General features: G+C 41.8%; 4 protein-coding genes across 5 annotated transcripts; 2 read left to right on the top strand and 2 right to left on the bottom strand.

Annotated features, from left to right (window-relative positions):
• Positions 1-761: 761 nt before the first annotated feature.
• On the top strand, positions 762-5,026 carry crb3a (crumbs homolog 3a). Of its 2 annotated transcripts, XM_080487150.1 has the most exons (5): positions 762-933; positions 1,308-1,404; positions 1,679-1,868; positions 3,254-3,300; positions 3,394-4,993. In XM_080487150.1, exons 3-5 carry the CDS (start codon positions 1,781-1,783, stop codon positions 3,601-3,603), a joined length of 345 nt encoding a protein of 114 aa, XP_080343276.1. In that variant the 5' UTR covers positions 762-933; positions 1,308-1,404; positions 1,679-1,780; the 3' UTR covers positions 3,604-4,993. The 2 variants fall into 2 exon arrangements, with proteins under 2 accessions (XP_080343276.1, XP_080343277.1); XM_080487151.1 differs by lacking the exon at positions 1,308-1,404 and having other exon boundaries at positions 768-933; positions 3,394-5,026.
• A 708-nt stretch (positions 5,027-5,734) lies between these two features.
• tubb4bl (tubulin, beta 4B class IVb-like) lies at positions 5,735-8,729 on the bottom strand. The gene is made up of 4 exons (XM_080488274.1): positions 8,557-8,729; positions 7,569-7,677; positions 7,281-7,391; positions 5,735-7,117 (listed from the first exon to the last, which is right to left on the bottom strand). The coding sequence occupies exons 1-4, from the start codon at positions 8,611-8,613 to the stop codon at positions 6,060-6,062; spliced, it is 1,335 nt and encodes a 444-aa protein (XP_080344400.1). The 5' UTR covers positions 8,614-8,729; the 3' UTR covers positions 5,735-6,059.
• A 1,843-nt stretch (positions 8,730-10,572) lies between these two features.
• LOC308124688 (zinc-binding protein A33) lies at positions 10,573-13,873 on the top strand. The gene is made up of 6 exons (XM_080487881.1): positions 10,573-11,189; positions 11,391-11,486; positions 11,554-11,784; positions 11,873-11,895; positions 12,010-12,128; positions 12,211-13,873. Exons 1-6 carry the CDS (start codon positions 10,797-10,799, stop codon positions 12,747-12,749), a joined length of 1,401 nt encoding a protein of 466 aa, XP_080344007.1. The 5' UTR covers positions 10,573-10,796; the 3' UTR covers positions 12,750-13,873.
• A 335-nt stretch (positions 13,874-14,208) lies between these two features.
• Positions 14,209-15,174, bottom strand: LOC308124324 (G-protein coupled receptor 183-like; the record flags this gene model as incomplete). The annotated part of the gene is made up of 1 exon (XM_080487243.1): positions 14,209-15,174. One exon carries the CDS (start codon positions 15,172-15,174, stop codon positions 14,209-14,211), a length of 966 nt encoding a protein of 321 aa, XP_080343369.1.
• Positions 15,175-16,831: the final 1,657 nt, after the last annotated feature.

Raw genomic sequence — 16,831 nt, 5'->3', positions numbered from 1 at the left:
CACAAAAATACTTTGATTGCATCCCACAATGCACAGCAATCATGAGTGTTTTTATTAACAGACTACTTTCGAAACAAAAGGTACCGGAGTTGCTCAAAGTTTGAGTTTGTTCCATCCAAAAGTCTTCATCATCAGATCTGATTAAACTGCATCATGAGGCATAATCAGCAGTGGCTGACAAAGATGAAAGACCTACAAAATACAGTAATCCAACAAAAATGGGAATTGGAACTTGTTTGTGGGCTTTCTTCAGTTTTGTTTGTTTGTTTGTTTGTTTGTTTGTTTGTTTGTTTGTTTGTTTGTTTGTTTGTTGTTTGTTTGTTTTTAGCCGAAAATGGTTAACGGATGGTATATAGTAATGAACAGCTATGTCATAGCTGGAGCTGTGAATGTGGTCTGTCTGCTCTGTTGGACAAAAACACTGTAAATCACAGAAGAAATGATTGTTTTCTAATGTTACATGACCTGAGTGGCATGGGACCTGCTGAATGTGAGTAATTTTCCATAGCATGCGCTTCACTTATTAGAAACGCCTCAGTGCCACACTGTCCACTTAAAAAAAAAAAAAATCTGAGACAAGTCTTGTGGCTGCCTACATTTTCTTTGCCCTGGGTCTGAGAAAGGGAGATTAGGTGAGGATTAGAACCCACTGGACCAGCTGGCCTCCGAATTCATTCTTAAAATATCTCAGGAATGTTGATATCCTTTCTCATGATGGCAAAACATGAAACCTGGTGGAGGCGCTGTTTCATGCCCCCTTCACCATCAGACAGGTTGCTAGGTAAGAGCAGAGCAGATCGGAGCTGGACAGGGAGAAGAACAGTGCAACACTGGACCTGTGCAGGCTGGAGCAACTCGGACAAACATATGGACTACTCTCAACAAGATCAGTCAAGGGCTTCATCACTTCAGGAGAGTTCACACTAAACAACTGTGAGTAAAAGTTTTTTTTTAGGTGTCTAATATTGATTAAGCTTAAGATCTTTATTTGAAGAATGAGGGGGGAAAAAAGAAAAAGAAAAAAGGAGCTCGAGTAAAGTGCGCCTTTCTTCTGTACAAAGGAGGATCTGTTCTCTGCAGGTAGATAACTGTGCTCAGGTATTGTAACGCGACACTGACACACGTGACCAATGGCGATCTGAAGGCGAGACGAAAGAAACCGCTCCACATTAAAACATCAAGTGTCTAGTGCAGCTCAGGATGGAGCCGAGAACCAAAAGATCCACTGAAGTAGACTCTCAGGATTAACCCCTTTTTGTGACTTGCGATGTCACCTGTAATCAGATCTGTGTTTGATGTTTGCCAAGGTGAGGCGGAAGTCATTTATTCGTGAGGAATCAACCTGCTGGATGTTTCCTCCTTTTGCTGCGATCTGCATCTGAAAGCAAGCCAGGTCAAAAGCATGTAAGTTTATGAGAAATAACCTATAGAAATGTTGTCCTGTATGAATTGGAACTGTAGACTATAAGTGCACCCCAGGTCTATTAATGTGTTATTATTTTCCTGCGCAGTGAGCAGGTTTATTGGTGATTCAACATCAGGCTCAGTGTGACTCAGTAGTTGTGGTCTCAGCTGCCTGACTCACCCTCACATTAAAGTGGCCTTCAAGAGTGACAAAGTGAGCTCCAAAATGATGTTTTGCCTCCTCCTCATCACTGATAATATTGTGTGTCTTCAGCTGTTCAGGGAGGGGAATAAATCCTCACTGCCTCCCGCTGAAATGGACCCAAGCTGATGGTCGCAGTCTCCCCTCAGTGGGGCCGGTGAATGAGGGCCAGAGATGGCGGCGTGTCCGGATGTGCCGGCCTCACCTGGTGCGGTGGCCGGGAGTGTTTTCCTGCTGATACTGAGCAGTAATCCTGTGTGGGGTGAGTGAGACGCCATTCGCAACACTCCCATACAAATGAGCTGTCCTCTCTGACCACACATGTACGTACACAGACAGACAGACACAAACAAACACACACTGATTAACACCGAGAAAAATTAAGACAGGCTCACAAAAAAAACCCACCCTGGAATATGTATGGACTTGTCAGGGTTTTGTAAGAACATTAGAAAACTATTTGGAAATGACTGTATCTGTTTATTTCGGTCTTTAACGTACCATCAGTTCTTAAGTATTAAATTCTCCTGCTTTCTGTTGTTGCCATGGCTGCCCGCACGCGTGACCCTCTGCTTGTTGTTATCAAGTTGCACTTTTGTCCTTGCAAAGTTTACTGTTTGCCCAAGTGAATGATTGACTCAGAAAAGGATACGATAGTCTTTTTCAGTATTTCCAATTCAACTTTCTCAGAAGCTTTAATATTTTAGAGTCGATCGCGGACAAATAAACCACAATAGATGTTTGGTAATTTTCCCCCACATTTTAAGAAAGAGAGTTGTCTAACTCAGCTGATTGTAAAGCTTCAGTACTCTCTGCATTCCTAAGCTTCTCCTCCTCCTCCTCCTCCTCCTCCTCCTCCTCCTCCTCCTGTGTTCTCCCAACTAGTTACAGTGTAGTTTCACAAAGTAACTGAGTAATCACGTGGCTGGTCATGGATGAAGCGGAAAATGAGGGCTGGGAAAAATCTATCCCTTTATTCCCTGTGATCAATACTATTTGATCAGCAGACAATCTACAGCAATCAAGAAAATGTATATTTCAAATTTTTATTGAAGCAGTGCTGCCAATTGTCATGCATTGAGAGTGAAATAAAGTATTGTATGGAGTAAATTTAAGTTAAAAATCCAATAAATACAGGTGTTGTTAAAAATAACTGTAAAAACATTGGTTATTTACAACTTTTGTTGTATTAAATAAAATTATTTTAGGATTAAAGAATAATCTTATTGTATTGAATATGGACCCCAGGACTTATCAGATATTGTATTGAAGTGAAATTATCTTGAATATTATATATATTTCAGTTTGTGCATCCAAAAAAAAACTATGATCCATGAAATCTGGACTGCTTAAATTTAAGTGTATAAACTTTTCTGTTATATTCATATTCATATTATATTTGTTTTAGGTATATTCTCAGGTAATTAGCAGCAGTTTACTGACATGTACTGACATTGATAGTTACAGTAAATGTATATGATGATCTTTTTACATACAGCCTGTGACTGTTACACTTGTTAAACACTGTTTGAATCACAACAATGGTATTACTTTGTCTTTGTCTAATTTCTTAAATATTATTTTGGCCAATTAGTCATTTTAAGTGTTCCTGATGTTTGTTAGTTTTTTTTGTTCATCTTTTGACAGGAAACTCCACTGTTCTTGAAAGGGACATCAGATCTACTAATACCACAGTGAGACAAACACTTTAATCAGAAGCAGAATGAAATGTTAAATATCCAGCATTGCTATTCATTGGTACCTTTCTTATTGTTCATAACTTTCAGGGTCCCAACATTGCAGCGATCGTGGCCCCGACGGTCACGCTGGGCGTTCTGGCCATCGTCGCCGCGGTGCTCGTGTGGCTGTTCTGTGTGGTGAAAAAGAAGAGGCAGACTGAAGGGACGTACAGACCCAGCGCCGAGGAGCAGTCCGGCGTGTGCAGCGTGGCCGCACCAGACGCACTTAAATTACCAAAGGAGGAAAGACTCATTTGAGATTTGAGGGACGAAACATTGTGAAGGACACTGGCTGCAATCGTGGCTGTATACCTGAATGGGTTTGAACCTTTCGAGCAGTCCACTGAAGACAAAAGGACAGAGAGTGATTTCTGGAACTCTCCAACATTGTGCATAAACGCACCGCTCCACTTTAAACAAGCACTCAACTGTTCCTGCACCGTACTCCGTGGAAAAGTGACTCCATTAATGCTTTAGTGGTTTCAATGTTGATTCTGCACAGGTGAGACAGAGGCAGCAGTATTTTATAGAAATACCTTCTTCGTCATTTGCCTTAATATAGAAAGCATTTGTATTTGATTTGATTTGGTCTATTATGAAATCACAATTTCACTTGAAAAACCTGATCTAATACCTCAAACCAAATATTTAAACTTTTTCAGTCCACTGCATTTTAAAAGAACACAGAACGGATGGATGCTGTTTTATACTTTACATGGATTAAATCCAACATCGTATCTCACGACAGACGATGGTGTAAATTTTATGAAACCTTCTATGTGAAAAAAAAAGCAATATTACACTTAATACTAAACAAAAATAAGGAATTGTTTACATATTATCTGAGTAATCACAGTACTTTCAACTCAATCTTTCTAAACGTTTCATCACATCATGCAAATTATTGTTGATCAAGCACACGTTTTACAGTTTCACAGCATGTTTATTTATGCTTTTTTCAAATAAATAAAATGTTTATAAGATATTTGTGTAATTTAACTTATAGGCTTGCGAAAAAGCTGAAAGATTCGAAGAAGGTCAAAAATACCTCCTACTGTGATACATGTTGTGTATGTGGGTTATTTTATTTATAGCTCCTGAAGAAATGGATTGTTTACTCTATGCAAGCTGGATAATGGGATATATGAAAGAAATGGAAAAATGTGGTTGAAAAATACCTGGTTATCATTAGCCCTCTTGCCTCACGGAAAATATCCCTGGTTTGACTCCAGGCAAGCGATTCTTTTTGTTTTTTCTCCCTGGACATACATGTTTTTTTTTTTTAAAGGTACTCTACTTTTCTGTCACAGCCAAAAGCTATACCTTTTCACTGAATTGGTGTAAATATTTTTTGGGTGAATTTGATTTACTCAGTCCATTTAGCCTCAATTGCATGTTGTTGAATTGTGTGAGGAAACCAGTGTACTGCGATAAAACCCATGGACGCACGCGGAGAACATGCAAACTCCACACCCAAACAGATTTACAGGATGGTCCAACACTAGCCATTTTACACTGCACGGTCTCTGAATGTGTGTGGCCGTATTTTGCTGCTCATCACTGACTCAAGAGTCCTGAAGAGAACGTTCTTATCTGTCGACACGTAGTACAGCCAACAGTTAAACAAACTGATTAAACCCACCAATTCGCTGAAGCTTTTATAAACATGGGAAGTGCTGGTCTTTGGTTTTATGTTTGAAAAAGCTCAAAATATTGCTTCTCTTATCAAAGGATTAGTTTCCAGAAGATAAAGTGCTCATGATAGACTGTCCTGAACTTGTTCTCGTGACAGCAACGCTTGTGTCCTGACTACCCATTTAACTGGAAAATACTACAGTCATGCAGTATTTGTAGCTTTTTTGCTCAAGACTGCTTGATTTAGATTTTTATTATGTGAGTCAGAGATTGCGGCGTCTAAAACCAAACACTCTGCTGAAGGCGACCATGAAGGGTTTGCGCTCTGCTTTTTGTTGATTATTCACATTTGTGTTAAGTTTGCCTTTTTTGTTACTTATATGAACAATATTCACTTTATTATGTGGGAGTACCTGTTCCGAGTGTTCCAGCTTCCTCCTACATTCTATATAGAATAGAATAAAAATAGAATAGAGATGCCTTATTAGTCCCAGAGGAAAATTCTTGGATAATTGTTTATTCTCAACTGCCATTAGTCATAAGTGTGTATGTAGTTGTCCTGCAACACACTGGTAACATGTTCATGCTTTATCAGAATTAGCAGAATCAGGTATAGAGGATGGATGGATATTCCCATTTTCATAATGGATACTCTCATCAGCTTGATGTAGGATTACTCTTATGCATTTGAGCCGTTTGGTCCTGAAAAGTAATGGAAATTAATATAAAAGGAGTCAATAAAAACTCAGAAGCATCGAGGTGGCCTTCAAAAATGAGATTTTAATACTTCTCCAATTTCAAGGCTTCACAGTTAAAATCACTTGCTTTTGAATTTTTGCAAGGCGATGAAAGGGCTGATGTAAGGATACCAAAGATTCAGTGCATTCACAACGTACAAAAACCATTGAACCAAAAACGTCACTAGCACCAGTTAACATCAACGTCTAACACTAGAGCAACAGTGATCTAGATGGCGACGGTTGTTCAGAGTGTGGCGGACTATTCAATTCGTGATGGAGGGGGATGTAATGGGTGGAGCTAAAAGAGGTGAAATGATATTCGCCAAGCTGGCTGAGGATTTAGGCGACTTCTTCCTCTCCCTCTTCCTCGAACTCGCCCTCCTCGGCGGTGGCGTCCTGGTACTGCTGGTACTCAGACACCAGGTCGTTCATGTTGCTCTCGGCCTCGGTGAACTCCATCTCATCCATGCCCTCGCCCGTGTACCAGTGGAGGAAGGCCTTACGGCGGAACATGGCGGTGAACTGCTCGGAGATGCGCTTGAACAGCTCCTGGATGGCTGTGCTGTTACCGATGAAAGTGGCCGCCATCTTGAGGCCACGCGGTGGGATGTCACAGACGGCGGTCTTCACATTGTTGGGGATCCATTCAACGAAGTAGCTGCTGTTCTTGTTCTGCACATTCAACATTTGCTCATCCACCTCCTTCATGGACATGCGGCCCCTGAAGACAGCAGCCACGGTGAGGTAGCGGCCGTGACGTGGGTCGCAGGCGGCCATCATGTTCTTGGCATCGAACATCTGCTGCGTGAGCTCCGGCACGGACAGGGCACGGTACTGCTGGCTGCCGCGGCTGGTCAGAGGGGCGAACCCTGGCATGAAGAAGTGCAGACGGGGGAAGGGCACCATGTTGACAGCCAGTTTACGGAGGTCGGCGTTGAGCTGGCCAGGGAAGCGAAGACAGGTGGTCACTCCGCTCATGGTGGCGGACACCAAATGGTTGAGGTCTCCGTAGGTGGGGGTGGTGAGTTTGAGAGTGCGGAAGCAGATATCATAGAGAGCTTCATTGTCAATGCAGTAGGTTTCATCTGTGTTCTCAACCAGCTGGTGGACGGAGAGGGTGGCGTTGTAGGGCTCCACCACAGTGTCAGACACTTTGGGAGAAGGCACCACGCTGAAGGTGTTCATGATGCGGTCAGGGTACTCCTCGCGGATCTTGCTGATGAGCAGGGTGCCCATACCCGACCCTGTGCCTCCGCCAAGGGAGTGAGTGAGCTGGAATCCTTGCAGGCAGTCGCAGCTCTCCGCCTCTTTCCTCACCACATCAAGAACGGAGTCTACCAGCTCAGCTCCCTCAGTGTAATGACCTTTGGCCCAGTTGTTTCCTGCTCCACTCTGGCCTGTAGTGAGAACAAAATAGTGTTTTTGAGTTTTTTCATTTAAATACACTCGTTGAGTTTTAAATGGCTGCACAAATTTATGTTCCCAGCTTTTTATCACATCAATTTCAATAGCTTTTCAAATCTTTAGGTGTCACAGAAATGAACTCAAATAAAAGCTCACCAAAGACAAAGTTGTCAGGTCTGAAGATTTGCCCGAAGGGACCAGACCTGACCGAATCCATGGTACCCGGCTCCAGATCCACCAAAATAGCACGGGGCACATACTTCCCACCTAAAAGCAGGCGAAGTGGACGCACAGTGTTATTCGTTATAAACCCATAGAGACAAAATGCATTTGACAGGAAGCAGGCATGTTTATTAAAATCATTCTGTGCAGGGCTGGGTGGGCGGGAGAGGAGGACATGTTCGAGGAGGCGTGCAGTGTGCTCCAGCTGAATCTGCTGCCTACCTGAGGCCTCATTGTAGTAGACGCTGATCCTGTCGAGCTGCAGATCGCTGTCTCCATGGTAAGTACCGGTGGGATCAATGCCGTGCTCATCGCTGATCACCTCCCAGAACTGAGGAAGAAAAGTAGGAGACGGAGGGAGAGAAGATTTATGAAGATCTAACAGAGCTAAGCAAAGAATGATTATAGATAGATAGATAGATAGATAGATAGATAGATAGATAGATAGATAGATAGATAGATAGATAGATAGATAGATAGATAGATAGATAGATAGATAGATAGATAGATAGATAGATAGATAGACTATTGAAAATCTGTGTTTGATTGAATAATTCGAGTGAATGCAGATTATAAGTGCAGCCTAGTACAGGAAAATGCCATCTAAGTCGTCATTAAGCTGATTGCTGTAATCAGCTATGTGCTGGGGGTTTGGTGTTGCATGAAAATTAAAATGAGCTCAAATAACTGCACCTCAGATCAGATAGACTTCTAAACATCTCAGGTTGGAATCTCTCAGAAATAAGACATTTTCCACAGCGAAGCTGTTTGAAGAAGAGCCAAAGGTAAAAATAAAAAATAGGTCAGAAAAGAGGAGGGGGAGGGGACGTTACGCCCACTCTGAAAATAACATCACTATTACTATTACAACCCGCTGGTTATATAATTGCTTGCAATACTCGATAAAAATGCATATACAAATTACAGCATGGAAGTTTTTTTTTTTCTTTTTTTTGTCTTGCACGTTGCGTAATTTTGTTTTTTGCATAAATGAGCGCCTGATGACCCCTGCAGGGAGCGTGAACGTCTGCGACTTCAATCTTCAATGCAACGCACGTTGCACAGCTTCTTCCAGAGAATTCCAGGAGGATGGATTAACAGGGTTTCTCTCGGCGTCGGCGAGACACGTCTGCAAGGAGTCCTGCACACGTCTTTTCCAGGAATGCAATTAACCAAAGCAAGAACAAAACAAAAAAAAAAGCTATACTACCTTTGCTCCGATCTGGTTTCCGCACTGGCCGGCCTGCAAATGCACAATTTCGCGCATTTTGAAGAAGTTGGTGGGGCGATGTTCGAGAAGGCGTGAGAAATCAGAGCGGAGGATACGCACAGGACGATGGCTCCTGCAGTCGGTGTTCGCTGGGATTTTGTTGCGCCGCCTCTCAGAGCGTCTACTGGGCTGAAGCGGTGGTGCAACTTGACGTCATCGCCATGGCAACCAAAGACAGGAGGAGAGAGGGAGGGACCCGAACCCGTGGACATGTCGGATAGGGTGCGAGGAGCTCCATCACTCATCAGGAAGCTCCTCATTATTCCCACGCACCGAGTGACCCCCTATTCCTCATGGTTTTGAAATATATGAACATATTAATTCAACAAGTTGAGAATCAAGATAATTCTCCACGTCAGCTCAAACTATGGGACTCTCAGCCGGATAGAGCGGATATTCATAATGGAGAATTGCTGGCGTTTTTGTGTTCAGAGTTGATGGGGAAAATAATCCCAGGAGATGCTTTTTGGTCCCAGCTGCTGTTTTATTGTCTCGCTAGGATGCATTCATGATTCAAATTTGGCCAAGGACAGTAACTGTCAACATCTTGCAGATTGAGACCAGAAGAGCCCTGGAGAATGGGCTCGGTCACATTTATATTCTTGCAAATTGTTTACTTGATCCGGGGTTGTCAATCTTCATGTATATCACATGCATGGGCTGGGAACCAGTTTAATCCTGTGAGTCTGGGTACATGTTGTCCTCGTCGGGCCTCTATGTTTGTGTGTGTGTAAGGGGATTTTTACATCTTTGCTGAACAGGATGTCTGTAGAAAGTACGTGTGGGATACTTCCTGAAACATCAGGTTCTTGTGCACTGGTGAGTCTCGTGGAACGGAGACCTTAAAACCACTTGTGAGAGAAATGAGACGTTAACTGTCTGGAGTTGCAACCTTTAGTGATCTTTCTTTGTGTACAAGACCTGTAACTCACAGGATAGGTTGATGATAAGTCAAGGGAGCTTAAAACATTCTCAATTGCTGTTACAATACATCTGTCTTCGGCTGTGGATAAAGAATGCAATGTTTACAATATATTACACAATTGAGTATTGGTGATTCTGGAAAGACATTTCAACAAGACAAGATATCAAGACAATTGCAATGTATTGTTTCAAGGTAATATTAAAGTGTGTTTTTTTGGCATTAAGTTCATCAGTGACCATTTTGCAGCTACTAGAACAGAAAACCCACTCAGAAATGGTATTATCCCCTTTATTGTGTTGAAAAGCCATGCACTTTGCTGCATTTCTCCAAATTCTCCTGAATTTAAAATGCTATTACTCCAAAAGCCTTTTACTTAGAATAGCATCTGACATCAAACAAGACTTGTCAGAAGTAGACTTTCAAACTGACTGCTCTCTGTGTTTAATCTATTTTTGGACACCACATATTTTGTTATTCTGCCTGTCTGGAATTGCAGACTTCTTTCAGAGATACAAATGTGTAGTCGTCTAAAAACACAGATATCAATATGTATTTTGTATTTAGCACATTAACACCAGTGACATCAGCACAATGAACTGTGATAGGTGACCTCGTTATAAGGAAACCTTATTGGCTACAAACTATTTGGGTGTTCAAACATTGTTTAGACAGTTGGTGTCATGACTCGCCTGTCAAAGAGCAGAAGCCTGACTGTGAGTGCAAAAGGGGGTTGGACAACATTTTTTGCTGCTATATTTTTTTTAACCTTTTTTGGGGCGGCGGGGGGGTTAAATCTGATTTATTGCAATATACTCACTAAGTAGATTGCATGCGCAGTGCTGGGTGGCTAACTCGGATGTCAACACTGAAACATTCCCCTTTGTATCCTGAATGATTACATTCCAGACTTGCAGCAAGTAACCAACCAGTTCTCCAACAACGAGCCAATAGGATTTTATTTCCTGCTTCCCAGCTGTGTTGTACACCAGTTGGTTTTTTTTTTAGTGTGACTCTATTGCATGATTTGAGTTACTCCCACAAAACCCATGCACAGGAAATCCAAGCGCATTTGCTTCTTTATGTCAAGAACAATAGATGTGTTAGTGTACTGCAAGGCTTTCAAAAGAAGAGGTTTTCTCGGCGTTGTTATTCATACAGAGGACCTATTATGGACTTAAGCTTTAGGATGGATGCGTTTTTGAGATTTATTTGTTTTTAATGAAGGATCTAATCTGTACGCAGCAAGACGACGAGCATGTCTTTCCCAGAGGAGGATCTCACATGCCCAATCTGCTGTGACATCTTTTCAGACCCCGTTCTGCTGTCATGCAGCCACAGCTTCTGCAGGAACTGTCTCAAAAACTGCTGGGACACAGGCTTGCGAGAGTGTCCGGTTTGTAGGAAGAAACCCTCCAAGTCCAATCCTCCTTCTAATCTAGCTCTGAAAAATGTCTGCGAGACTCTTCTGCATGTCAAGAGATTGAGTTCAGTGGAAGTAGAGGATGACACGAGCTGCAGCTTACATGGGGAAAAGCTAAAGCTCTTCTGTTTGGTTGACAAAGTGCCCATCTGTGTGGTGTGTCAGTCTTCCAAACTGCACAAAACCCATGATTGTTCACCTCTCGAAGAGGCCCTGCTGGATTGCAAGGTAAGACAACAGACATCACAGTGTGTCACCTAGATTATCAGCAACTGGCATTTGTGGAAACACCTAAAGTGAGAATGCTGCTCTTCAAGTTGTTCCTGACTGTGACCTGCTCCTGTTGAGTTAAAGCCAGGCCTGAAACATCCAAATTCAAAACACTGCATTTAACAGTCTCCTCCTGACTGAGTCTTACTTTATTTTTAGGATGAACTCGCACTTTCTCTCAAGAGCTTGCAAGATAAACTGGACGACCTTAGTAGGATTCACAGTACCTCCACTAACATGTTCAAGTACATCAAGGTAACCAGCAGGAGAAATATCCCATTTGCTGTGAGTTAAAGTGTCTGACCAACAACTCTTTCCTTAGAGCCAAGCACTGCGAACACAGAAAATGATCAAGAGTCAGTTTGAGCAGCTCCACCAAGTCCTCTACCAGGAGGAGTCAGCCAGATTAGCAGCTGTGAAGAATGAAGAAGAAGAGAAAATTGCAGGAATGAAGGATAAGATGAAGGAACTTGCTGCTGAGGTGGCATCCCTGACTGAGACCATTGCAGACATACAGGATCAGCTGAAAGAGGAGGATATGGTTTTATTGAAGGTTCGTATCACTGAGTTCTTAACTGTTTTGTAGCTGCAGTAGATCTGCCCTCTTTGACACTTTCCCCCCAACTTTTTTTTCTGCGTAGAATTTTAAAGCCACTCAGGACCGGTAGGTTGATAAGATTTTGAATTGTATTCACTGAATTGAAGCAATGGTTGTGACATGTCTTCAGGGTAAGACTATTTTTTCATTTTATTTAATTTTTTTTAATTACTCTCACAGAGCTGAAAGCATGTGGCTTGAATCTGATAACATGTCCGGCTTACTGATTGATGTGACCAAACATCTCTCCAACCTCAAGTATAGAGTCTGGGAGAAAATGCTCGACCATGTTGACTACAGTGAGTACACAGCAGTATCTTACCCATCAAGTTTGTACCCTAGACGGAGACGTCTTTACATCCTAAGTTTTGTCTCCTTCAGCTCCTGTAACCTTGGACCCAAACACAGCACACCCCTGCCTCATCCTGTCTGATGACCTCACGTCCTTCCACTACACAAAGCAGCCCACCTGTTGCCCTGACAACCCCGAGCGCTTCCACATGAGCGCTGAGGTGGTGGGCATGACCACCCTCGGCTCAGGAAGCCACCACTGGGTTGTGGAAACAGGAAGCAATCTGGACTGGCTCCTGGGTGTGGCCTCCTCGTCTGTAAGGAGGAACGTGGAGGTCCCCGCTCGGCCTGAAAATGGCTTCTGGACTCTGTGTTTCCGGGATGGCGAGCTCAGGGCGATGACCTCTCCACCCACGACACTGACAGTTTCAAGGATGCCCAAACAGGTCAAAGTGCAGGTGGATTACAACAAGGGGACGGTTTCTTTCGTCAACCACACTGACAACACGCTTATTTATGCATTTACACACACCTTCACTGAAACGTTGCTTCCATATTTTTATACTCAGAGCAGCCATCCATTGAAACTCAAATCTGAGCGGGTGCTTGTCACAATGTTGCGGCACTAACTGGATGAATACATTTCCTTCTGATAATTAGGTTAAAAACTTAAAAACTTGTATTCTCAAGGATGTCTTTGGTGATTTTACCTGCTATACTATTATTTTCTTTCAGAAAATGTATCAGATTCATTGGAATCATTGGAAGTTATCTTCCTTCTTCTTGTGTCAAAATATACAGTAGTTGACAAGGTTAAATCTTTCTTTAATTGTAGAGGAAGCCATTGCTACGAGAATGAAAATCTATAAAATGTGATTCTGTCCATGTAGTAAACAACAAATCTATAATACAGTGCAAATAAAACTCATCAGTTAACATGTTAAAGCTTATTTATTTAGTTAGGATTTAATCATTTGTGTAAAAATAATAATTTAACACTTAGTGCATATACAATTACTTCCACAAGTTCCTTCACCTTTGTAAATTTAATTTTGTATATTTACTATAGTACATCAACCAAACACAAGATCTGATAAAATAATCATTTAACTTGGCTGTTTTCCTGAATTCTGGTTGTTCTTGCTAAACTGACTAGTTCATGTTCATTTTAATCGAATATGGATCAATCAATCTCACATTAACAAATACATTTTGCCATCACGTGTCATGGGCCCACAAAGTGATACAGTGGTTGGCGCTCTCTCCTTATAGAGAGAAACTCTTCGGTTTGGTCCGGGTCTTTCTGTACAAAGTTTTCATTGGGTACTTTGTTTTCCTCTCACTGTTCAAACGCATGGGTTGAAGGATAATTGATGAGTTTAAATTGACTTATTGTGAATGTGAGTATGACTGTTTGTCCACCGAGTAGTGGCACATAAATGGAATTGTGTCCAGTTGCTCCTTTTTCAAAAACAACCTGCTGAGTGAAAGTAGTAAAGATTGTTATTAAACTGCATACAGATACAGAACTATTTCATTCAATAAATAACGTCAACATTATGATAGTTTTCTTAACTTTATTTGCACACAAGGTGGCGCCAACGTCCAAGTGTTTAGACGTTTAAGCGTTGCAATGAGTGGACAACATGTTGCACAGTTTATATGATTATATGACAGAGGGTGAAAAAGTTATAATAATAAAATCTGCCAATATTCAACTTGTTGACTCAATATTAAAGCTTTTTTTTTCCTGAATCGGTGTTATTCTTTTTGCTATGGAGAACATGATAACAGAATTAAAAACAAAAAAAGGAGGATACAAAAACAATCAGAATGGTTGAGAACACATGAAAGACTTAAAATGGCAAGGACAGTACACATACAAAAAAGTGTAATATTCTTCACAGCTCAACTGGTTCACGAAAAATATACTTGATATAGGCGAGGTGTATTCAAAGCAAAATCAGTCAGATTCACGCAGCACAAATTCACAGTCAAATCTATAGTTTTTTTTTGTTTTTTTTACAAATAAGATTTCATAAAGAGCTTCAATAAGGTTCAGTTGTGCATAACAGTCTCTATATAAACCTAGGCAGTCTGATTCTGTGCTGGAGGGGATTTGTTTCTTTTCTCCCCAGCGACACAGTTACACTTCTTAAGACATGAATCAGGGAAGAAAGGCACCTTTTCCAGACGAGACAGGTAGATGAGCGGCTGGGAGGTGCTACTGATGTTTACAAAGGCAAAGCCCACTGGTTGCACATAGCAGCGAAAAGCATCTGGGGGGTAGTAGTCTTCAAACGGGAACAGTGCGACAGGCGGCAGGTAGTTGACCACGATGACACAAAGGATGGAGAGGACCGTTTTGAAGGCTTTCTTCTTCATGGGGTGCATTTCATCTTTCCCTGCACCTCTGGACTTCTTCAGGGCCCACAGGATGCTCGTGTTGCATAGCATCATCCAAGTAAATGCTGCCAGGATCTCACCAGTGAACACTTTCTCAAAGTTGGGGAAGCCTCCTACTGTCTTGGCTGCCGAATAAGCAAAGGTGAGGCACAAGACCAGCAGTGAGAGGCACAACCTGTACTTGAAGTGTTTTAGCCGTCCAAATGTGATGGGCAAGAGCACAGCCATGAAGCGATCGAGGCAGATGCAGGAGAGGAAGAGCGGACCGCTGGTATCTTTCACACCATAGGAGAACTTGATGGAGGACCACACCTCTTTACTGCCCCATATGTAAAGGTTACAGAAGGTGATAGGGGTCATAACTCCAAAGTAAGTATCCATGAAGGCCAAGCAACCTAAGAATATGTCTGATGTGGAGGGCTCCTTGCGATTGCGGATAAGAACTGCTATGACCAACAAGTTGGCCGGGATTCCCACGAACACATTGATGCACTGGATGGTCAGGTCAAAGAGGATGCCCTCCACATAACCCTCACAGCCCTCAAACACACTGAAAGGTTTCTCCGTGGCATTGATGTATAGCGTGGCGTTGAGGGGCAGCTGAGTCGGGCTTGAGGTCATGTTGAGGAAGGAGACATTTCTGTCCATGTCTGAGGGGAAGAGAAAAGGTTAATTGAAGCTCTGGGTCAATCAAATTCACCCCATCCACTCACTCAAAAAGACAAATGTTTATTGGAGAGAATAGATGATTTAATTGCATCTACTTTTGGCGAGTAAAGAAGCCTGAGTCATCTCCTAAATGCTCATTAGAAATGCATTTCACTTCTGCTGAGACGTGAATCCTCGGCAGAGATGAAGTCAAAACATGTTCCAAACGTGGTCACAGCTTCTCCTCCGGCTGTTATCTTGTTATTGTGTCTGTGTGGACTCTCCTTGGGGGAAACGTGACTCCCTGTACGCGGGAACATCTAACTCACTTAAGAGACTCATTTTAGAGCCACCACCCTTTCACGGCTGAATAAAAGGAGCGCGACTCCCACACGAAAATGAAAAAGGTTGTATTCTCCATGCAGACGGTTACTTTTGATTGTTTGGAAGATTTGGTGTATTCCTGAGATTCGCTGTTGTCCTTTTTGAATACTTTTTCATATTTATATTAATAATTTCTTCAAAGATAATGATAACCTGAAAAATCCTCTTAATAAATAAGGTGGAATAAAAATAGACACTGAGTCTGAGCCAAGAATTACTGCCTCTGGCTCAGTCAAGAAGACCATGTTCCTTGTTTTTGTTTTTTTTAAGAAATTAAATGTCAAGGTTTTGTTTCAGGTCTGGAGATTATTTCCAGCCGCTCTGAGTCATGCTGATTTACATCTGAAGACGCCAGAGTTCCCGAACACAGTTCACCTGAGCTGCCTGCCCTAATGGACTATTGAAGCCAGAGGCTGTGAGTGTTCTTTTCCATCCAGGGGACGGTCACATTTTATTGTGGCCCGTTCTACCATCAGGTCCCTCTGTGGCTGGTGTTCCTCATTTCTGGCTGCTGCAGGCACTGCTTCGGGCCTAAGCTTCCCCGTGGGACTAATCAGGCCGATGGACGAGTGAAGCTTCAAACTAAAAGATTCTCATCCTTGGAGATGGCGGACTTGATCAACTGTGTTTGTCTTCACACTTATGAACTGAAAATGAAATGAATACAACTGATTTTACGGCAGTCTTTTGAAAAAATAAATAAATGCAACCAGGACCAGTATTGTTGCCTTCCTCTTCTGTTCTCATTCATGTTTGCAGATATTGATGAATGAAAGCATCATTGTTATATTGTAATTCACTACACAATTGTTAAAACGCGATTAAACAAGATTTGATTTCCCTGTATAATACAATGTTTAAAATAGCAAAATATTTAAACGTGATTAAGCTCTGACGGCTTTAAACTCATTTCTCATAAACTTTTGCTGCTGAATAATCATTGCCGCATAGAAACATGAATTGAAATCTGAAATATTTCTGAATGTGAAGAAATGCTGATGGTAAAAACAAAGGAAAGAAAACACAGAATTAACACAGACATTAATCCTAACAAGACAAATACACTTGATTCATTGCAGAAACTTAAACCACTACAATACATAGAAAAACGAGTGACTGGTCAAACAATCAGGCACTCCTATTTTTTAATATAAAGACCAAATTATTATTTTGGATTAGAAGTACATTTTGTCTACCAAAACTAATTTCCAAACCGAAATCGACCCGTGCAACATTTTATAAGTCTAAATGGTTTAACTCACCTGTGTGTAAT

Source organism: Lipophrys pholis (assembly GCF_963383615.2).
Source record: "Lipophrys pholis genome assembly, chromosome: 19".
In the NCBI taxonomy this organism is placed as follows: domain Eukaryota; kingdom Metazoa; phylum Chordata; class Actinopteri; order Blenniiformes; family Blenniidae; genus Lipophrys; species Lipophrys pholis.
This window is presented reverse-complemented; position numbering and strand designations above follow the sequence as displayed.